This window comes from Prosopis cineraria, unplaced genomic scaffold (genome assembly GCF_029017545.1).
Source record: "Prosopis cineraria cultivar Desert tree isolate PC_DT_omini unplaced genomic scaffold, ASM2901754v1 PC2, whole genome shotgun sequence".
In the NCBI taxonomy this organism is placed as follows: Eukaryota; Viridiplantae; Streptophyta; class Magnoliopsida; order Fabales; family Fabaceae; genus Prosopis; species Prosopis cineraria.
This window is the reverse complement of record NW_026555333.1, coordinates 14,554,941-14,577,027: the sequence shown is the minus strand read 5'-3', so window position 1 is coordinate 14,577,027 and position 22,087 is coordinate 14,554,941. Positions and strand designations below refer to the sequence as shown.

The 22,087-nt window shown below is 32.3% G+C and overlaps 2 protein-coding genes across 3 annotated transcripts; one reads left to right on the top strand and one right to left on the bottom strand.

Moving 5' to 3' along the window:
- The first annotated feature begins 369 nt into the window (after positions 1-369).
- Positions 370-6,827, top strand: LOC129303052 (ARF guanine-nucleotide exchange factor GNOM). The gene is made up of 3 exons (XM_054942055.1): positions 370-533; positions 1,510-2,330; positions 2,836-6,827. Exons 2-3 carry the CDS (start codon positions 1,596-1,598, stop codon positions 6,496-6,498), a joined length of 4,398 nt encoding a protein of 1,465 aa, XP_054798030.1. The 5' UTR covers positions 370-533; positions 1,510-1,595; the 3' UTR covers positions 6,499-6,827.
- A 1,506-nt stretch (positions 6,828-8,333) lies between these two features.
- On the bottom strand, positions 8,334-12,518 carry LOC129301755 (uncharacterized). Of its 2 annotated transcripts, XM_054940348.1 has the most exons (4): positions 12,315-12,518; positions 11,307-12,141; positions 9,536-10,084; positions 8,334-8,485 (listed from the first exon to the last, which is right to left on the bottom strand). In XM_054940348.1, exons 2-4 carry the CDS (start codon positions 12,135-12,137, stop codon positions 8,378-8,380), a joined length of 1,488 nt encoding a protein of 495 aa, XP_054796323.1. In that variant the 5' UTR covers positions 12,138-12,141; positions 12,315-12,518; the 3' UTR covers positions 8,334-8,377. The 2 variants fall into 2 exon arrangements, with proteins under 2 accessions (XP_054796323.1, XP_054796322.1); XM_054940347.1 differs by having other exon boundaries at positions 11,307-12,358.
- Between the last annotated feature and the right edge of the window lie 9,569 nt (positions 12,519-22,087).

Here is a 22,087-nt window from a genome sequence, read left to right as displayed (position 1 = left end):
TATTTGATAAAAAATTTTTTAAAAAAATTAAAAAAAAGGACCGAGTTATAGGTAAATCAAAAGTTGAGGGACTGAGTTGCAACGAGTTATAGTTGAGGGATTGAGTCGCAGCGAGTTATAGTTGAAAGACTGAGTTACAAATGAGTTAAAAGCTAAGGAACTAAGAGATTAATTTTCCCTAAATATAACACCATACTATTTGGATTAATTCTCAGTAAAAAATAATAATCAGTTAATCACAAAGATGAAGCCGAGTCTCTTTCGATAATTTATGACAAATATAACGAGAGGATCGAAAAAATAAATGAAAAATATAGGTGGCACAAAAAAAAAGGAAAAATAAAAAAACTCATGGGTCTGAACACTGAAGCAGAAAGGTTCAACGGTAGTAGAAGGAAGTCTCGACAAGGACTATTTAGAGCTCCTCGTTTCTCAGCATAGATTTCCAGTTTTGAGGGAATTGGTCCTGGACGAGATTTCTCTGTAATGTACCCCACCGGCTTCAGATTCATAGTCTTAACCGAGGGATCGAGGTAAGTTAATATAATTTTTCCTTTGTGCGTTTTGATCTCCATCTTCATCATTTGTGCCTTGTTGTTGCTTTTTTACTTTTGAGCTTTTTAACTTATGCTCATCATCATTTTATTTACGTTCATGCTCGAATAATTTGGAATCAGACCCGAGCATAATGTTTCGGAGCCTTCTATGTCGAATTTGTTTCGGTTCCGCATGGATTTGGACAGAAAAAATATTATGGAAGCAAAAAAGATTGTTGTTTGCCTCATTAAGGAGTGAAAAAAAATCTTATGGGTTGAATAAAAAGTAAGATTTAAATGTAGATCTAAGGATTTTGAGGTTTTGGACAAGCTGTGATCATGGTTTATAGCTGAGTACATATGAAGTGCTTGGTACGACAATGTAATTTAGCTATTATATACTTTCTGGTGTGTTTGTGTGTATGTTATTTTGGAGGATATGGGTAGATTATTTCGGAATCCAGTCCTTGCCAATTTCTCGGAGTATCTGATCAAATTCGTTTGCAGTCGTTTTTTTACTCGGATGCAATTTTTTAGATGTTTTGCTGAGCTATGCTACGCTGTTTTAGGGCTCCTTTATGGTCGCTCATGTTACAGTGTAACTAAAGATGGGATGATCTAATTGAAATTTGAGAGTGGTGGAAGAATTGGTAATAGGTCAATTTTGTGCGAGTAACATAGTAAGGATGGCTGGACAATGGTTGAGGTGGGGTGACATTTTTTCAGCTAGCTAGGTTGCAGTTTTCTTTTACTTGACATATCTATGTGTAGTTTATGCATAAACTATAGGGATAATATCAAGTGGATCATGGAAAAAAGCTTGATCTATCTTTGTATGCTGAAAATTGGACTGGCTAATTCTGTCACCTGCAAAAATATATATATGCACATTAATTTTCATATGGTGTTTTCAAGTTATTTAGCGCAGGGTAACCTTATCTCATTGTATCTATTGTCTCTTTGGACTTCACAGAAGGCTTCTGTGAGGAATTGGGTTCATCTTAGCTTTCCACTGGTAAACCTCTAGTAGATCTGTTCTCTTCAAGGAACTTTGTAGAAATGGGACGTTTAAAGCTACAAGCTGGTATCAATGCGATAGAGGAGGAACCTGAGGAATATGATGATGCTTATCCTACCAAAACTACTTTAGCATGCATGATCAGTTCTGAAATTGGTGCTGTTATGGCAGTCATGCGAAGGAATGTTAGATGGGGAGGCCGTTATATGTCTGGTGATGATCAGCTAGAGCACTCCCTTATTCAATCTTTGAAGACCTTAAAGAGGCAAATATTTTCATGGCAACATCAGTGGCATGCTATCAACCCAGCCTTGTATCTCCAGCCTTTTCTGGACGTAATTCGATCAGATGAAACTGGTGCACCAAGTACCAGTGTTGCTTTGTCATCTGTTTATAAGATCTTAACTCTTGATGTGATTGATCAAAACACAGTCAATGTTGAGGATGCCATGCACCTGGTGGTTGATTCTGTCACTAGCTGCAGATTTGAGGTGACTGATCCTGCATCAGAAGAAGTGGTTTTAATGAAAATACTACAAGTTTTTGTGGCATGTATGAAAAGTAAAGCATCTGTAATGTTGAGTAACCAACATGTTTGCACCTTGGTGAATACTTGTTATCGAATAGTTCATCAAGCAGGAACAAAAAGTGAGCTATTGCAGCGGATAGCACGCCACACAATGCATGAACTTATTAGGTGTATTTTCTCACATCTTCAAAATGTTGGAAACACACAGCATGCATTGGTAAATGGAAGCTCTACTTTAAAACAAGAGGTATAAGATTTGCATACCCTTGCTAATTCTTTCTTTTGATTGCTCTGTTTCCTTTCTGATTTTGTGATCAATATCAACTGATGAGGAGGAAAAATAATCAGAAGGATTATTAGAGAGAGAATTCGAGGGCCATTTGCTTCTATATTGATTATTATTTTTATGATGGATTTTTGGAATTCCTATATCATGGAAGTTTTTTGATGGTATAGTTATAACAGGATTGTAAGTTTTTAGCACAACCTAAAATGGACTTTAGAAACCTTCCCCCCCCCCCCAATTCCCTGAAAGTGAAACGGAAAGAATATGTACAGTTTAAGGTTGTGTATGTGTAGATGGGATCGGGAGTTGTGTTTGTGGAAAATGGCTACTATTATCCTTAAATTGTGAAGTCTGCAAACATTCATTTGGAATCTCTTAATCATCCTTCCAGAAATGGACAGTTTATGTGCCTACAGTTTGAATTTTGAAGTTACAGTATATATGAGTTAATATATTATTTGTGCAGATTGGAGGGTTGAATAATGAGTATGCTTTTGGAAGCAAACAATTAGAGAATGGAAGCATGAATTCTGAATATGATAATCAGTCATTACCCACAGACTCTGCTCCCATTGCGACAACTGTGACGGACGAAAACACAGCTATTGCTAGTAGTGGCAAGGGGACTGTACCTTACGACCTGCATCTTATGACTGAACCATATGGAGTTCCCTGCATGGTGGAAATATTTCATTTCCTGTGTTCTTTGCTGAATGCTGAGCATATGGATATTGGTCATAGATCAAGTACAATACCCTTTGATGATGATGTGCCGCTTTTTGCCTTAAATTTAATTAATGCTGCTATAGAATTGGGAGGGCCTTCCATTCGCCGACACCCCAGGTTGCTGAGCTTAGTTCAGGATGAATTGTTCCGTAGTCTGATGCAGTTTGGTTTATCAACAAGTCCCCTTATACTTTCAATGGTGTGTAGCATCGTTCTCAACTTGTATCATCATCTCCGAGCTGAACTCAAATTGCAGCTTGAAGCATTTTTTTCCTGTGTCATTTTAAGGCTTGCACAAAGCAGATATGGGGCTTCATATCAGCAGCAAGAGGTTGCCATGGAGGCGGTTGTTGACTTTTGCAGGCAAAAAACATTTATGGTAGATATGTATGCTAACTTTGACTGTGACATTACTTGCAGTAATGTCTTTGAAGACCTTGCCAATTTGTTGTCAAAAAGTGCATTTCCTGTAAACTGCCCTTTGTCTTCTATGCATATTCTTGCTTTAGATGGTCTCATTGCTGTTATACAAGGAATGGCTGAACGGGTTGGCAATGGATCTAACATGTCAGAACATTCACCTGTGAATCTTGAAGAGTATACTCCATTTTGGATGGTTAAGTGTGAGAATTACAATGATCCAAATCATTGGGTCCCTTTTGTCCGTCGAAGGAAGTACATGAAGAGAAGATTGATGATTGGAGCTGACCACTTTAATCGTGACCCTAAGAAAGGTCTAGAGTTTCTGCAAGGAACACATCTTTTGCCTGACAAACTTGATCCGCAAAGTGTTGCTTGCTTTTTCAGGTACACTGCTGGGCTGGATAAGAATCTTGTTGGTGATTTCCTAGGAAATCATGATGAATTTTGTGTTCAGGTTCTTCATAAATTTGCTGGAACATTTGATTTCCAAGATATGAATATAGACACTGCTCTGCGACTCTTTCTTGAGACATTCAGACTACCAGGAGAATCACAAAAGATACAAAGGGTGCTTGAAGCCTTTTCTGAAAGATACTATGAGCAGTCACCACATATTCTTGCTAACAAGGATGCTGCCCTTGTATTGTCATATTCACTCATATTGCTGAATACAGATCAGCACAATGTACAGGTTAAAAAGAAGATGACAGAAGAGGATTTTATTCGTAATAATAGGCATATAAATGGTGGCAATGATCTACCTCGAGAGTTCCTATCGGAGCTTTACCATTCAATTTGTAAGAATGAGATCCGCACCACCCCTGATCAAGGTGCTGGATTTCCTGAAATGACTCCAAGTAGATGGATTGATCTGATGCACAAATCAAAGAAAACTGCTCCATTTATTGTATCTGATTCCAGAGCCTACCTTGATCATGATATGTTTGCTATAATGTCAGGCCCAACAATTGCTGCCATATCTGTGGTATTTGATCATGCTGAACATGAAGAGGTATATCAAACTTGTATGGATGGATTCTTAGCTATCGCTAAAATTTCAGCTTGCCATCATCTTGAAGATGTTCTGGATGATCTGGTTGTGTCTCTCTGTAAGTTCACTACACTTTTGAACCCATCATCAGTAGAGGAACCAGTCCTAGCCTTCGGAGATGACACGAAAGCAAGAATGGCAACTGTAACAGTTTTCAGTATTGCTAATAGGTATGGGGATTTCATCCGCACAGGATGGAGAAATATACTTGATTGTATCTTAAGGTTACACAAGTTAGGACTTCTTCCTGCCCGTGTAGCCAGTGATGCAGCTGATGAGTCAGAGCTTTCTCCTGAGACTGGGCACGGGAAGCCTATAACAAATTCTTTGTCATCAGCTCATATGCCATCCATTGGTACTCCAAGGAGATCCTCTGGATTGATGGGGAGGTTTAGTCAGCTCTTGTCTCTTGAAACTGAAGAGCCAAGGTCACAACCTACAGAACAACAACTTGCTGCTCATCAGCGAACCCTACAAACAATACAGAAATGTCACATTGACAGCATATTCACTGAAAGTAAATTTTTGCAAGCTGAGTCTCTATTGCAACTTGCAAGAGCACTTATTTGGGCAGCAGGGTTTCCTCAAAAAGGGGGCAGCACGCCTGAGGATGAAGATACTGCTGTGTTCTGCCTAGAGTTGTTGATTGCAATCACTTTGAATAATAGGGATAGAATTGGAATACTTTGGCAGGGTGTGTATGAGCATATTTCCAATATTGTTCAGTCAACTGTAATGCCTTGCGCACTGGTAGAGAAGGCTGTTTTTGGACTTCTAAAGATTTGCCAGCGGTTGCTTCCCTACAAGGAGAGCATTGCTGATGAACTTCTGAGGTCCCTGCAGCTAGTCTTGAAGCTTGATGCTCGAGTTGCTGATGCATACTGTGAGCAGATTACACAGGAAGTCAATCGTCTTGTGAAGGCAAATGCTTCTCATATCAGATCACAGTTAGGATGGCGTACAATTACATCACTACTTTCAATCACAGCTAAGCACCTAGAAGCATCGGAGGTTGGGTTTGAGGCACTACTGTTCATAATGTCAGATGGAGCCCACTTGCTACCAGCTAGTTATGTTCTCTGTGTAGAAGCTGCTAGGCACTTTGCTGAATCTCGGGTTGGACAGGCAGAGCGATCTGTGCGGGCGCTGGATCTCATGGCAGGGTCCGTTGATTGCTTAGTTCAGTGGACTAGTGAGGCTAGGCAGACAATGGGGGAGGAGGAAGTGTCAAAGTTGTCTCAGGATATTGGAGAGATGTGGTTGAGGCTAGTGCAGGGACTAAGGAAAGTATGTCTAGACCAGAGAGAGGAGGTCAGAAATCATGCTATATTATCACTGCAGAAGTGCTTGACTGGAGTTGATGGGATTTATCTTGCGCATAGTGTGTGGTCACAGTGTTTTGACCAGGTCATTTTCACAGTTCTCGATGATCTGCTTGAAATTGCTCAAGGACAGTCCCAAAAAGATTACCGCAACATGGAAGGCACCCTTATCTTTGCCATGAAGCTCTTATCTAAAGTATATCTTCAGTTACTCCAAGACCTATCACAATTGTCAACATTTTGCAAACTATGGTTGGGGGTGCTGAGCCGAATGGAAAAATATATGAAAGTGAAAGTTAGGGGGAAAAAGAGTGAGAAGCTTCAAGAGCTAGTGCCTGAGCTTCTCAAAAATACCTTACTTGTTATGAAGACAAGGGGCATTCTGGTGCAGAGGAGCGCCTTAGGTGGCGATAGTTTATGGGAACTGACATGGCTGCACGTGAATAACATTGCTCCATCATTGCAATCGGAGGTGTATCCTGAGCAGGATTCTGAGCATTTGCAACACGAAAAGGGTGGATCAAATGAAGGTTTGGAGCGTGATGAAATGGGTTCTGGTGGTTCCAATGACACAGCCAAACGTGAAGATTCTGCCGTTGTTGGTTAATTATAGCTTATTTAATGGCATGTCCACCAGAGCCAATTTTGCTATCTGCCAATGATCTCATGCCTTGGTAATTTTTGACTTTTTATTAAAGGTTGTCTGGGTTCTTCTACTGAATCTGCAGAATATTGTGGATTACATTCACATCTTGATTTTTGTTGGAGCTGTTAGTTGCAACTTGTAAAAGAGGGAAAGCATGTGATAATAGTTGTTAATCGGCATTCCCCTTCTTGTATTTGCCTCACGGACGCTAGTTATTACTATAAGTCCTGGATGAATATATGTGATAGTTATAGCTTTGAATATATTACTAGAGGGACAGTTCACTGCGAGATTTCTGAAGCATTATCTTTTTGTACATAACTAGAAATTTTTCTCTTACTGCAAGATGTATTTCCCTTGATAAACAAGGAGTTCTCAGTTGTGGCCTTTCAGATCTCCTCCAGAGGGTCTCTGGCCTAAGAAATCAATCTCGTGCGCGCGCGCGCGTTTTGTAGAAAATACAAATATGATCTGAAGGTCCAATTGCATTTGTAGCACGCCTGCTTTGAAATGCGATAAAATACACTCCGTTTTTTTTTTTAAAAAAAAGTAGATCATAGGAAAAATGACAAAAATAAAATCTTTTTGAATTATATAAATAACAATTTGATTCTTTAAAATGTCATAATTTTTTTAAAGTTTTTAGAGACTTATGCCATTGAGAAATTAATGTAAATGATTAAATTGTTTTTAATTTAAATATCAATTATTATTTACAAATTTAATTTTAGAATTCACAATTTTTTTTAAATCACAAAAATTTAATAGCAATTCACAAGTTTACATTTAAAATTTTAATATTTCTCAAGTATTGCAAATATCAATTATTATTCATAAGTTTTGTTTTAATATTCACAACTTTATTTTTAAAATTGCAAGAATACAACATCAAATCGCAAGTTCGCATTTAAAATCTTAAATTAAGGACAATTTAATTATTTACATTAGTTTCTTAATGACTAAAAAGCCCCTAAGAACTTTAGGAAAATTATAGCATTTCGAGAGATCAAAATATTATTTACATAATTCAAAGAAATTTTAGTATCATTTTTTCTATATTATACTTCATCCTATCCATTTTATAAATTGTTTTCTTGGAATTAAGAAAAGATTGTTAACCTTTTATCTTTGTCTAAAAATGAAAAAAGTGTCTAACTTTCTTCATATTTAAACCCAAGTTTTAATGATAAAAGAGCCAAATGAGAGAGATCAACAAACATTAAAAGGAAGCAATGTTGAAAAACTATAATAAATACTTTTAGTTTAGTGTATAACAACTACAAGTGTTTTTGAAAGTGCCTTGTACTCTTTAAGTCCGTAAGTATAAGATTCAACTTATAGGGTTGTGGTATTCCTAATTATAAGACCCATTACAAAGTTTTATACGTAATGAAAATATTTTTCTAAAAATGTTTCTTATAAATGACGAAATTTAATTGAAGTCGAAAAGATATGGCATTTTAATGGAAGGCAAAATAGAAAACAATGAACAAATTTTTACACACCAAACTTTATTGATACTGTGTGTTCTTAAATAAATTGGATTTTATAATTAGATACAAATGGATGGATGGAGTATAAAGGACCAGAGGGAGTAGTCATTTAATATGAAGCTGCTTCATCATCATTATCAATGCGTCCCAATGTATGTTGATGGAAAACTTGCAATCGCAGAGACAAAAGAAAATAGGAGGAGCGTAGAGGAAAAATCTATACATATCAAAGTCAGAGTTTGTGTGTTATTTTTGAATCATATGGAATTGACTAAAATTATATGAATTTTGATCTAGCTACGTAATTACAGAGGTAATTAATGTGGATTGGCCATAACCCTAAGTAATTAAACTGTAATAGATTCACGAGGCCCACAGTGTCTAATCCTGATCCGCAATGTCCCATTCTTTATTAGGCCTCCGTTCATTATCTGACAGCATTGCCTCCTTGGTGCCTGCTTCATGTTCATTGCCACCCAAATCAATATCATTATTAACTCTATGCAGATCACTCAATTGTTTGCCAACACCAAAAAAAAAAAAATGTTACTTAGACCGGTCTTAACAGCATATAATAAACAAGAAAAAAATACAACAGTCCTTATATTTAATTCACTGTGCTTTGTTTTAAGTCTTTATAATTTTAATTCATTTATTGTTCTCAGTCCTTTTAGTTTGATCAATTTGTATCATTAATCTTTATAGTTTTTAAAATACACGTAAAAAATGATGAATTGGCATTGACAGAGTTAGTTTCCTTGTAACTCTACTAATCATTTTACCAGCATGGTAAAAATTTGCTAATATAAAAATATATTGACCGAGTGTGATTAAAAAATAAAAGGCAAAGAAGATTTTTTTTTTTTAGATTTAGCTTAAACAAAATGTGGAAGATGAAAGTGAAATTAAGTACATGTAAGTTTATGAAATTAAGTATGTCAATGCTAATTCATTGAAGCCGATAATTCAGGCGAATCATGCTCAATTCAAGGTGAGTTTAAAATATCTGAATATATAAAAAAAACTCATAATTAAATCTGACTCTAACCTCAAGTTTTTGGCTTATTTAGGCTAACCCAAATGCTCATATTATTAAATTTAATTTATTTTTTCTTTTTAATAAATTTCAATTTTTATCTTAAAAATTAATATTTTTAATATTTATCTATTTTTAATTTTATTTATTAATAATAAAAAAGAATTCAGGTATTTTGACTTACTTGGGCTACCCAAATAAATTAAAAATAAAAAAAAATTTGAACTTTCAAGCTTAATCTTAAAATTTTTCAAGCTTATTTAGATTAACAAATTGAGCTTATTCAAATTATTGGCTCTACAGTTTATAATTCTTATCAAGATTTTTAAAACTATATGAATTAATGTTGCAAATAGAGAACGAAAAATAAACAACAGTATGAAGATTAAAAACAAACAAAATACTGGAACCTACTATACTATATCATATTTCACAATAAGATATGATAACAAGCTGTGAAACAACTTACTTTTTTCCAGTATTTGGGGTCAAGCTTCAAAGCAGCGACTCTAACCCTCTCCACAACCACAGGAGTGATATTCAGCCTTGTGCAGCTTCTTCCATCTTCACCTTCCTTGTGCCTCTTATAGCTACTAAGAGTCCATGCTCCATTCCCCACATTCTTGACCTTCTCCAGAAAATATATAATGGGCTTATCACACGGGTCAGGGCCCATGGCCCGAGTGCTAAACATGAAAGGCCCATCGCTCAGAGTCCCCCAGGTTTGAAACGTACGGAACCGGGTCTGCAAATCCTTAGCAGTCCACAACGTGGGGTAAACTTGAACCGTGTAACCCCACGAGATGGACACAGACCAGTGACGCTTATGGTCGTAGCAGAAACACTGCTGCAATATTCTGGAAGGGTCTATGTGGTAAGCGCCCATGAGCTTGTGGATTGCATCGACTCGGGTCATGTTTGGGAACACTGGCTCCAGCATGTCAAGGTGATGCAGTGAAACTAGTGGGACCAATGGGTGTGCTGCTAGAATCCCATATGGGTCCCCTCTTATGTCCAGCTGAACATCAAGCACACAAACAAAGAAACAGGACTACTGTCAATTTCATGCCCAGTTTAAGATTACACAACAAGAACAAATGGACAAAGCAGGCACGGATTTGGATCTAGACACAATGTATGATAAGATGATTCCCTCCTGGTTCAGAACCTGGTGGAAAGAGAAAGGGTGAGGAGCTTTTGGTAAATCTCTTCTAAATGATCTTCAGGTAGAAAGAGAAAGACAGAAGATGAGTTTTAGTGCTCCAAATAATCCACATAAATAGAACTGAGCTTGATATAATGACATACATATTCTATATCATACTAGGATGGAGGCCACGTCAAAGATTTTGCAATGTTGATTTATATAAAAACTAGGCTTACTTTATGAAAGGCAATTGTAAAATTAATGATAATTAGATTTTGGATCAAAAATTTAAAAATAAATTGCAAATAATGATTATGATAGTATATATACAAAAATTTTAACTCTAAACTAAGAGTTGTATTCAAAACTCAAATATTTTATTCACAATTGTAACTCCTAAATTTATAATTATTTAAATTAATATTTATAATTTATTTTTAAAAAATTATTAGGACCTAATTAGCATTCTCCCTTTACTTTATGGAGGGTACAAGAAGGTAAGTAGAGTAAGATGTGATGAAATTCATATCTAATATTTAAATGATTTGAATTCATGAGTGGTTTAAATATACTCACTCAATAAGTGTCTCATATGACATGATAACAATAATTTAATGTAATCAAATGACTATCAAAAATTTTGTCATACAATACCTAAAAAAAATGTCAAATATCAAATCTACAAGGGTGTAATATAAGCAAGGAGTATCATAAGTAATGATTGTTTTTATTTTTTTAAAAAAAATATATCTTGATAATTTTCATATATGAATACTCATTAAGTTACAATTAAGATACTGATTAAGTAAATGTACTTAAACCACTCCCTGTATCCAAATTCATATTTAAATGGTAATACGCTATTATGTGCTCCAGCTTATTGGGGTGAAGAATTCAATTTGCGAGAAGATATCACAGGATGGATGTAATTAAAGACAACAAATGGGTCCTCCTGTACACAATCTCACTTTCTTAGGTCACGATCTCCTCTTAAAACTATGATATATATTATATGATTGTAATGAAAAAACAAATCTAGTTTAACAAATAAACTAAAAACAAAGCAAGCGTGTGTATTAATATATGAATATACCTGATGGAACCCAGGTTCTCTGGTGAGAGTGACGCCGAGTTCATTGACACAAGCCCACACCCTCTGATCAGAACCATAGAAATAATAATACCTTCGAAGGCACCCATCGAAGATCCTCGATAGCTGAATCGCTAACGCTGAGCTGATTGCAAATCCACCTCCTCCATAAGCCATCGCAAACCCATGATACAGATTCTGCTCCACGCTCTCCGAATTGTCCCCCATGTAAACCATCTCACTGTGATCGTACTTCCCTAGAACCGTCGCCAAGTTCTCCGGAAAAAACACTGTGTCGTCGTCTCCCATCACAAACCACCTCACTTTCGGAAGGCCCAGCTTGAAGCTCTCCTTGAAAATCCGAGATATCCGCACGGCGGCCTGTCCGTGGACGAAGCTCTTCCACCGGTAATTCGAGATCTTGAACGGAATCGCGCCGGACACATCGTACCGGGGCTCCTTGTCTAGCCAGACAAACCCGCGGGTTTCGTTAGGGAGCCACCAGAGCTTGTTGAAGCGGCTGCGATCTTGCCACGTGTTCTCCGACCCTGCGATGCAGAAGAGGATGTGTGAGATGTTGGTGGCGGCGCCAGGGCGGTCGGAGGTGGTGGTCGAGCGGGCCCGGTCGGTGGCCTGTAGGCGATCGGGGAGGAACAACCGAGAAGGTTTGAAGAATGCGGAATAGAGAGCGAGCGTGATGGAGATGAGAAGACAGACCAGAACGCCGAGCCTGATAAAAAATACGAAGATATCGTGTGGTTTGTCGGAGATGACAAAGAATCTAGGCGGTTTAACTTGGTCTGGGCTAGATTGTTCCAAGCGACTGTGACTCATGTTCCTGTTTAACATGACATATATATATATATATATATATAACTCGGTAATCAGGTCGCTTAATTTACATATTTTATCAGTCTCTGAAACAATGTTATGGAGAAGAAAAGATACGAGCGATGATGAAGAGGATAAAACAGAATAAACAACGTTGTAATGTAGACGAGGATAACCTACTTCACATGAGAAGAAGCGAATGAATGTGAACGTAAAGGGCTTGATCTGCTCCTTCCCCTCTTTATTTGAATTTGGCCATGATTTTCTTAACAAGATCTCTGTATAGAATCTCCATTAATAATGAATAGGTTTGTTTGTGTGACATCGTAGGGTAAGGCTTCTTATTGTTTTGTATATAAATGTAGACACGCTTGGAGCAGTAATATCATCTTCAAATCCTGTGTGTGTTTTACCAGAACTGATCGATGTCATGAAATGAAAATAATAACGTAAAAGAGAATTAATTAATTAGAGGTTCGTTTAATTAATTTGTTGGGCGTAATTTAACTTAGATGGTAAAGAAAACGAAAGTGTAGAATTGTATGCAGAGCTGCAAGGGCCATGTTCTAATCAAAAGGGGCCAGTTTAGATGTAGGGAAGATGAAGCCGTTAATACGATAACTATGCCGCCAAAGTTGGCTAACGGCCAAACTCTCTCCATTTAAGTAGTAAAGTGGGCCCCTCATTGGCTACATTTATTCACATCTCACCCTTTTTTTTTACATCTCAATTTTATTCACACATGTACTAGTATAAATAAACCAAGCTCTCTTTTAAAGACATTCAGTTTATCCTCTACTAAACATAATAAAAATACTTTCTTTGGTTTCTTCAATTTCATTTCCTAGTATCAAATGCAGCCTAACTTCAATGTGATGAAAAACTAAATTTCTTTTTATCTTTGGTTACCTACAAATATCTTCAATAATTTTATTCCAGATATCTTCTCTGTTCTTTTAGTTCTATTTGTAAGGTAGAGAGAAAAGAAAAAAAATAATCCTATTTATATGGCTCTTATCAATTTTCAATGTTCTTATTTACATTTTTATTCTTATTAAATGTTTTGAATAAAAACATCAATAATGAGATTTAAAAATATTTATTAGGGATAAAGGTGAAAATTTGTTGAATTTTAAGATAAAGTTAGTTAAATTTAAAATTTTTTTTGATTTTGATGAAATATATTAAAAGTAATTAATAAATAAAATAAAGAGTATTTCATTCCTTGAGTTTTGACAACTTTTTTTTTTTTTTACCCTTTCTTTAGGCTCCTTTTTGTGGAGCAAGCCTTTTGAGAGTTTTGGGTCATTGGTTGCACATCCTGGGCTACATAGGTTGTTGACAAATGGCCCAAAATGTGGCTTTTTCCCTAACACAAAAAAAAATAAAAGATTTTGGATTCATCCATTATCTCATGACATTAAAGATATGCCTAACAGCTGGGAAATAAAAAATAGAGGTGGTGGTTAAATTTAAGTAAAATAAGCCTTTCTTTAAAAAAAATTGATAAAAAAGAAAATGAGTTTCTGGCATTAGAACCTTAATTGATAGTAATGATTATGAAGCAAATAATATTTTTCTCTCTGTGATGAAATGATTAGTATTATTCACGAAAGTTATGACCATATACTACGAAATTACAAAACCGTGGGCTATTAGAACCTTGAAAGTAGGAAACTTCTGGGTTGAGAACTGCGAAGGACGATGAGCATATCCCTGCAGGCCAATAATATGGTTCTGAAAAGTTCAAACTTGGAGCTATATTAATTTAATTTATTAAATAATTTTGAACAGGCTTTAGATGCTGCTGAGTTTTGTAGTATACCTAAATTATTGGAATATATAATCTAAAATAAGCAAGAAAATATCTATATCAATATAATAATCGAACAACCATGTGAGCTACTGTTACTAATATGTAATGTAGGCAGAAGATATAAATTAATGCTGAATTTAAAATTGATAAGTCCATGCTGACTAACTTTGTTATTATATGGAAAGGACTTGAATTGCAGTTAACTTGTCTTTGTAGATTATTAAATTATCATGAATGACGTTATATTATCATATTCATAGCAGGCTTGTTCCATCTTCTGTATTTTCGCGAAACTTGAATACCTTTATTTATTTTATATAATTTGTCATTATTTAATACTATTAGGTTAGATTTAAGAATTGAACACAATTAAAGATAACTCTCCGTATGTAATTCTTTCCATTCACGTCATTATTATTTGAATTATAATGTTTACTTGAAAAAGAATCAAATCACTTTCTAGTCGACCCAACTGTCATTATTAAGTGGTCATTTAATTAAGTATGTACTTTTATTTATTAAAATCATTAATATATGTTTGAGTCTTGCGATTATTTAAATTAACATAATTTAGTTTCCTTTGCCTATATATTAATTCATGCCATTTTTTAATGAATAATTATGTAAGAAAAGATAAAAAATACATCGAATATTACACATGCATATATGCTTGGTAGCTTTATATATTCTTTTATAAAACACATAAAAAATTAAATCATCTATGACTAAACTAATAATCAGTCTACATTTGGACCCGCTTATAATCAATCTATATATACATTATTATCCTCCAAGGAGAAACTACTCATTATTTAATTAATCTTCTTGTCTTGTTCATTAAACCATGCTCTGTTGTTTACCGATCAATTTAATATGCACATCATCTTCAACTTTTCTTCGTCAAGTTGTGTGTGTCCGTGGACATGGACACATACAGAAATATTGCTCAAAACAATATTATTTTAGTCTTCATGAGTCAATATAAACATTTCCCCCACATCACAAAGAAAATTATTTTCCCCTTCCACTCTTGTCTCTGCTTTTAGTTAAATACTGCAAATCTTTAACTGCGTCATCTATATATTTGTCACTTAAAAAAAAAAACAAACATGCTGTGATTTATAAGTTTATGTACATTTGAAAAAGTGATAGAAAAGTCTCAAACGAGAGGATTAATGATAATTAGGTTTTCAATAAAAAAATTTTAAAAATGATTTACAAATAACTATTCAAATTATTACAAATTTAAGAGTTTTAATTATAAATATAATTTTTTTCCAGCACCTTCCACTAGCTTACATGCTTAATTTCATAATTGTTTGAACCAATTGTTACAATTAATTTTTTAATAAATTTTATCAAGATCTAACTGTCATTATTTTTTTCTAAATCTTTACTGTTGTCCTTTCTTTATATTTTCATTATGGTATGGGTTCATTGTGCAATCTAGCTAATGTATAAAAAGCTTCAATTACAGCAACTAGGTTTTACTTTGATGAACTGATGATTATGAAGAGAGTTTACTTTGATGAAATGATGATTATGAAGAGAGTTTGACTCTTGCGTGCGATATGATCAAAAGGATAGTTAACCTAATATCCTCTTATTGAGAGTTAAAATTCCATCTTAATCTAGGAAATCCTAATTTACCAGTGACGATACTTCCAGTAATCAAAATATTATAATTCTGGCCAAAAAATAATCAAAATTTATAATTAAGTGGGATAGCATAAGAACAAATTAAACCTCGCTCAAGGAAATAATATCATTACTTAGACTAACCAACTATATATAACTATTGATGATGATATATAATAATTAATCAAAGATTAATATATGAAGCTAGTTAGCTAGCTAGGTATTAAGTCCTATATTAGAGGGATTTGGAAAGAGTCTTGAATTTATAAGCAAGTATACTACACATCCCACTAAGCTATTCAATAGGCCACTTGTGATGAAGGTGTCACAGATTGGCTTGAAGAATTATCACATCTCACATTAAAAAAACTTAAGAAAGGCCCTAAATATGTAAGTAAGTGTGTTATATACCCTACTAAACTAGCTTTTGGGGGAGAGAGTATAATAACCTCTCACATAGGTATGGCTTGACAAGTCAAAAGTTTGAAATTAATTAATGATGATATACTTGTTGTATATTGATTGGCTTTGAATTGGAAATATTCTGCTACACGAGCATAAATACAAGAGTGATACGTCCATTTGTTTTATGTCATCGACTTAAAAGGATCACTTGTCAAGATTAATGAATTGTGGCCTTTGTAGTGTGTACCATATATAGGATTAGGAATAATTAAGATTTAATAGATTGACAAGTTTCATATGAAGTTAGCTCCTAGCTAGCTTAGTCTGATTTAGTCAGACCAGTTCAAGGAAATGGTCGTTCTCAATTAATTAATTAATTAATTAATTAATCAATGTGCCATTTGCCATAATATTCCTTCTATGAACAAAAGTCCACTAAGGATATGAAAACGGACAAGAACTAGCTTTTGCCAACTTTATAAGTTGACTATTGTGCTTCTGATGTTACAGATAACAAAATTTGAAAACATAAATAAACATTAATCACACTGATCATGAGCATTTTAAGCTTTTTGCATTATTGTGAGTATATATATTGGATAACTACTATTAACTAGACAATTAATTAGTGACACATAGAAAGATTCCTTTTGATAACAAAACTAAATTTGAAAACATAAACATTAATCACACTGACGAACGTTTTTTCTTGCATGATATCAAGGTTTTTTTATGATTGACTAATCTAGAACAATAATTTTTTAATTATTTCAAGTAAGGATCGCAAAGAAATGAAATATTAGTAGTAGATTAATTTTAGTTTCAATTTCTGTCCCGTTCATTTTCTTATTATTATTGTTTTATTCTTTTTTACCCTAATCTGGCAAAGTTTTTTTCTTTAGAAAAATTATGTATAGATTTTAGGTAATTAAATTAATTACTTATAATCTTCTGAATTTAACTTATATATTACTGATAGATCATCTAAAGAATTTGTACGTAAAAACATGCAGGTGGATAAGTTGTAAATTTTAAAATTTGACTTGTACACATGATATATAGGGGAACTTGTAAAAAATTTTCCCCTCATTTCATGGTTTAGGGTTTAATTAGATTTTTTTTTCACAAATCCTCTTGCGATATTTATTAGTCAAACCTAAAAAATTAAAATTTATCATGTATGTTTTTACACAATTTCTCCAAAAATCTTGTTAGTGTTAAAACAAATCTAGAGGACTTATTAGTAGATAAGTTTCTTATATATGACTCAACGGTAATTGCCCTTTTGTTTCTTTTTACATCCAAATTTCAATTTAAGATTTACCCGTATTTCTTAGATACTCATGTATTGACCCTTCCAAGCGTGCCACATCTCATAACATATTAAAATATAATTTTTATTTCAAATGAATCCACACGCATATTTTAACAAGAATTTTATATTAATAATTTGACTTAACGCTCCAATTCTAAACCAAATCACTTAAAGATTTTGATTCAATTATCATCATTGATGATTCTTATAGATTTATAGTATAAAAGATACAAGATTGCTCTCCAGGTTACCTTACCAAATACATTGAAGCTCATATTTATTTTTATTTTTTCAAAATTTGAATAAGATACTAATTAACTTTATATCCAGTTTAGGTTAAATAGAATCATCGGGGTGTCAAGCATGATGCTTTTTTTTTTTTTTGTGTGAGGGCATGCAACCAATTTTGTTCAAAATATTGAGTGAAATTTAGTCACCAATCATCATTAATTTGAAGTTAATTTTTTTTCACTCGTTAATAAGCCTAAAGTGATACTACTCCGTTTATATTTGTCACAAAAATTATCATTTTTTACTTATTTTTTATATAAGCAGAATCACATATTTCAATATTTATTAAATATTTTTTAAATGATCCTTTATAATTTATATTAATAAAAAATAATTAATGTATGCTTATATTGATTAATATAAGATATTTCAATCTAATTTTTTTATTTTTAAATATAATTATTATAATTAATTAATTTTTTTAAACTGTACGCTAAAAATTTTTTCTTTTGTGTATAAAAACAGAAAGTATACGTGTGAGGTACGTAAAAACTAAAAAGCTAAAAGAGTCTGTGCGACTTTATGAATGACACATGCAAAAGTTGAAAGGTGCCGTTGAAAATGATTAATGATTGTACTATATTTATAAACATACATGAATAAATATATATATATATGTGTGTGTGTGTGTGCAGACCATAAGGAAAGGAATCACCGCAATACTTCGAAATAGCAGACGCATACAAGTTTCCAACAGTATTTATCTCCCTCTCTCTCTATATATATATTTAACTTCTTACTTTTCTTTATCCTTTATTTTTTGCCCTTTATTATTTGCTCTTGGCCAACGTACAAAACAGCATGTACATGCCTTTATATTATTCTCCTACTTCTTCTATCTTTGGTGGCTTCTAAATACAAAGCCAAGAGAAGGAAGAGACAAAATAGACGCGCCTTATAAATATAATACTGTACTGGAACAGAAACAGTAGGCATAAATTTAATGCTCAAATTATTGTTATGTGTGTGTGAGAGTAAAATACCATGACACCCGCTCTATTTTATCTTAATTACAGATACCTCCCTTCAATTTTTGAAAACAATACAAACCTCTTCTATTTAGAACTGTTACAAAATACAAATCTCTCCTCTATTTTTAAGATTTCATTTTCATTTACCCAAATATTAGTTAATTATTAACTTATATATGTTGGATCAAAATACATCTTTTCATATAAATGTTCTCCAGAAAATATTTAATTACCCCAAAAAATTAATGCATATATTTTTACTATTTTATTTTTATTTTAAATTTTTAATTGTATAAACACATTTATTTAGAAACTTAAAAAAATAAATTTTTAAGTTAAAATAATATTTCAAAATTAAATAAAAATTTTTCCAAAAATTAAATAAGGTTTTAATATAATAAACTACTTATATAATTTATGTTTATTTTAAAAAAAATTTAACTTTAACACAATTTTTAAATTATTTGTTTGAATATCGATATGCTTAATTGCTTAAAGTTTTTAAAATTTGGAGAGAGATCGTAGACATATAAAATATAGGGTAAATAAATAATTTTAAAATTTTCAGCATAATTCCAGATAAAAATTTAAGTATTTTAGAGTTTTTAACGAAATATTCTTAACAATGTTAAAAAATTGAACTACGATATAAGTTTTGAAAACAAAGAAAAGGTTCCTGTAATTTTGACAATATAAAAGAGAGGTAATAGTATATTTTTCCTTTATTTGTGTGGAAAACAAAGAGAAAACAGTGCAAGAGAATATGTGGAAGAGGAAATGACAAGTAAGACCTAAAAAAAGATTAATGTTAAATTAAGATTTTTTAAAGATTGTAGAGTACTTAAACATGGGAGAAGGAATAATAAATTTTGGAACACTTGTCATGAAAAGATCCTAACTTGATATCAATGTTTGTGTAAGGTGCTTATTAGTCATTCTCCTTACGTGGAAATTGTGGATTTACACAAAAGCTCACATCTCATATAATATAATAATTATGCTTACTCACCTTCTTTTACATTAAATTTTTATCAAATGTCAGTAAAACAAATAATATAAGAGAAAGATATGGATAACAATATTCATTAAAACATTAAATCACATAACTTGTTACATTTAAAACCAAAATAGCATGACAATGATTTAAAGTTAATTATTGAGTTACATCAATCACAATTACAAATGTACAACTTAAATTGAAGTATACATAAGATATAATATATCATAATAATAATTACAAGTGACATCTAAGTTACAACAGCAATAACGACAAATAAGTTAGGTACAACATCAAGTTATTGTTGTTCTTCTTTAATTGAGATGTTTGAAGCTATTGACTCTTCTGAAAATAAAATAAAAAACATGATATAAATAAAAATTATTAAATAGATTGATATAAAAATAAATTATAATTATACAATTAATATATTTAAAATAGATTACCTTATACTGTTTACTTTGTATCATTAAAATTATTAGTATAAAAAATTTTAATTTTAAATAGGGATTTCAAATATTAAAATTATAATTAATATAAGAATAAATTATATATAATTAATACTTTCCCTATTAAATAATGTAAGATATTTTTAATTGAATATAGTTACTTATCTTCAAACTAACACTATCTTCATAGGGACACTTTAAAAACACTAAAATATTTTACATTTTTAAACATCCAACCTCTTAAAAATGCATTATATATTTTAATGGATGGAGTATATTTAGTACATATTTTTAAAATAAAAAATAATACACACACACACACACACATAAAATATTTGGGATGAGATGGGACCTTCGGAGGGCAATCCCATCTTCCGCCTCGTCCTATCCCATCGTAAACCCCTCTCTATATCATCCCACAAAGTCCCATCTTTTTTAGGTTAAGAAAAATTTGTCCTGATACCAAGATAAACCAAGTCGATTGAGTTGAGTGTAAGGAAAAATTATTGTCAAAGTATATATAATCACTATATAGATATGCCTCCCATCTGCATTATTGTGATTACTCACTATGCTCTATTTATACTATAAAGAATAGCGCTGGGCAAACAGGTTACATGCCAATCGACGGGCTAGCTTGCACGAGCTAACATTTTTGCGGGTTAGGTTGGGCCAACCCGCCAGATATAACGGGTTAAAAAATTCAACCCAACTTATTTTCTAGTGGACTAACCAACCCGTGGGTTGGCCTGCAAAAATTATCAATTTTTTTAATAATTTAAAATTTATATAATATAAATATCTATGTATATATTTATTTATTTCATATTTTAAAGCAAATTATCAATTTAAAAACTTATAAATAAATAAAATAAATATAAAATTCAACCAAGCAAATTTATTTTGCTAGATTTTTACTATCAATCATCTTCTCGTCTAAGTGTGCTATCTTTGTCACTAAGAAAAAAATTTGAATATAAACTCATATTATTTTCTTAGTGAATTCATATTTATAATTTTAATCAATAGATCTTATTAATAAATAATATATATTCAAAATATTTCTATAAAAACTAATAAATCATCTTCACAAACTATAACAAAAATTTTATTTGCAAATTATAAAAAGAATTTACACTATATTTTAAATGTAAAGAACATATTTGAGAGTCATAAATTATATATTTAAAAAATATTATCATTATTATAGATTTATAAAAGATATAATGTAATTAAAAAATAAAAAAATTTAAAATATGCTAACCTATGGGCCAGCTCGTTTTAAAAAATGCGCCGATTTTTTCAACCCAACCCGTCAAATTGTACGAGTTAAACGGGTTAGTCCACTGGCTCAACCCGTTTTTCCAACTCTAATAAAGAGGAAAAATTTTTTAACTTATTATTTTACTTTATATTGTCATTCCATTCAATTTTAACAACAAATTTTATCATTCTACTTTCATTAAATGTTAGGAAAAAAAGAAAATATGCTGTTAAAGAATATATATTTAATAAAAGTAAAAAATAAAAACTTATTAAATTTTCAAACAATGTTAATGATTTTTAATATTTTTTTATTTCGGTAAAATATGTTAGCTGTAACTTGTACTCCCTCTGTCTTAAATTATAAGATAATATTTGAGACAAGATTATGCATACTAATAAAGCTCAATAATAACATTCCACAACCTTATTTTTTCAAAAAAAAAAAAAAGTAAACATCTCAATTCTCAAAATGTCCTTCGCTTAGTATAATTTTAAATCTACACACCCAATTATTACATTACAATTATATCTATTCTTTCTCCTCTTAAAAGGTAATATAGAAAAGTATGATTAATAAAATTTTATTTTAATCAAATTATTTTATATTTTAAAATTATGAAATATCTTCAAAGTTGTTTTATCATTTAGAATTGAGGAAATAAATAGGATGGGAGAAAGTAATTGAGATGATCTGATGGAACCATGTCTGTGTTTTGTGTGTGTTTGTAGGGTTGGTGGAAGCCCCTAGAAAACCAGTTTCTATCATATATACTGAATTTTCTTAATTACGATGTGAATACAAGAC

Excerpts from the sequence above, each read along its gene's own strand:
- LOC129303052 (XM_054942055.1), top strand. The coding sequence starts at position 1,596 with ATGGGACGTTTAAAGCTACAAGCTGGTATCAATGCGATAGAGGAGGAA. Across the intron at positions 2,331-2,835 it reads GCTCTACTTTAAAACAAGAG|ATTGGAGGGTTGAATAATGA; the intron begins GTATAAGATTTG and ends TTATTTGTGCAG.
- LOC129301755 (XM_054940347.1), bottom strand. The coding sequence starts at position 12,152 with ATGTTAAACAGGAACATGAGTCACAGTCGCTTGGAACAATCTAGCCCA. Across the intron at positions 10,085-11,306 it reads GAGAACCTGGGTTCCATCAG|CTGGACATAAGAGGGGACCC; the intron begins GTATATTCATAT and ends CTTGATGTTCAG. Across the intron at positions 8,486-9,535 it reads ACCCCAAATACTGGAAAAAA|GCACCAAGGAGGCAATGCTG; the intron begins GTAAGTTGTTTC and ends AACATGAAGCAG.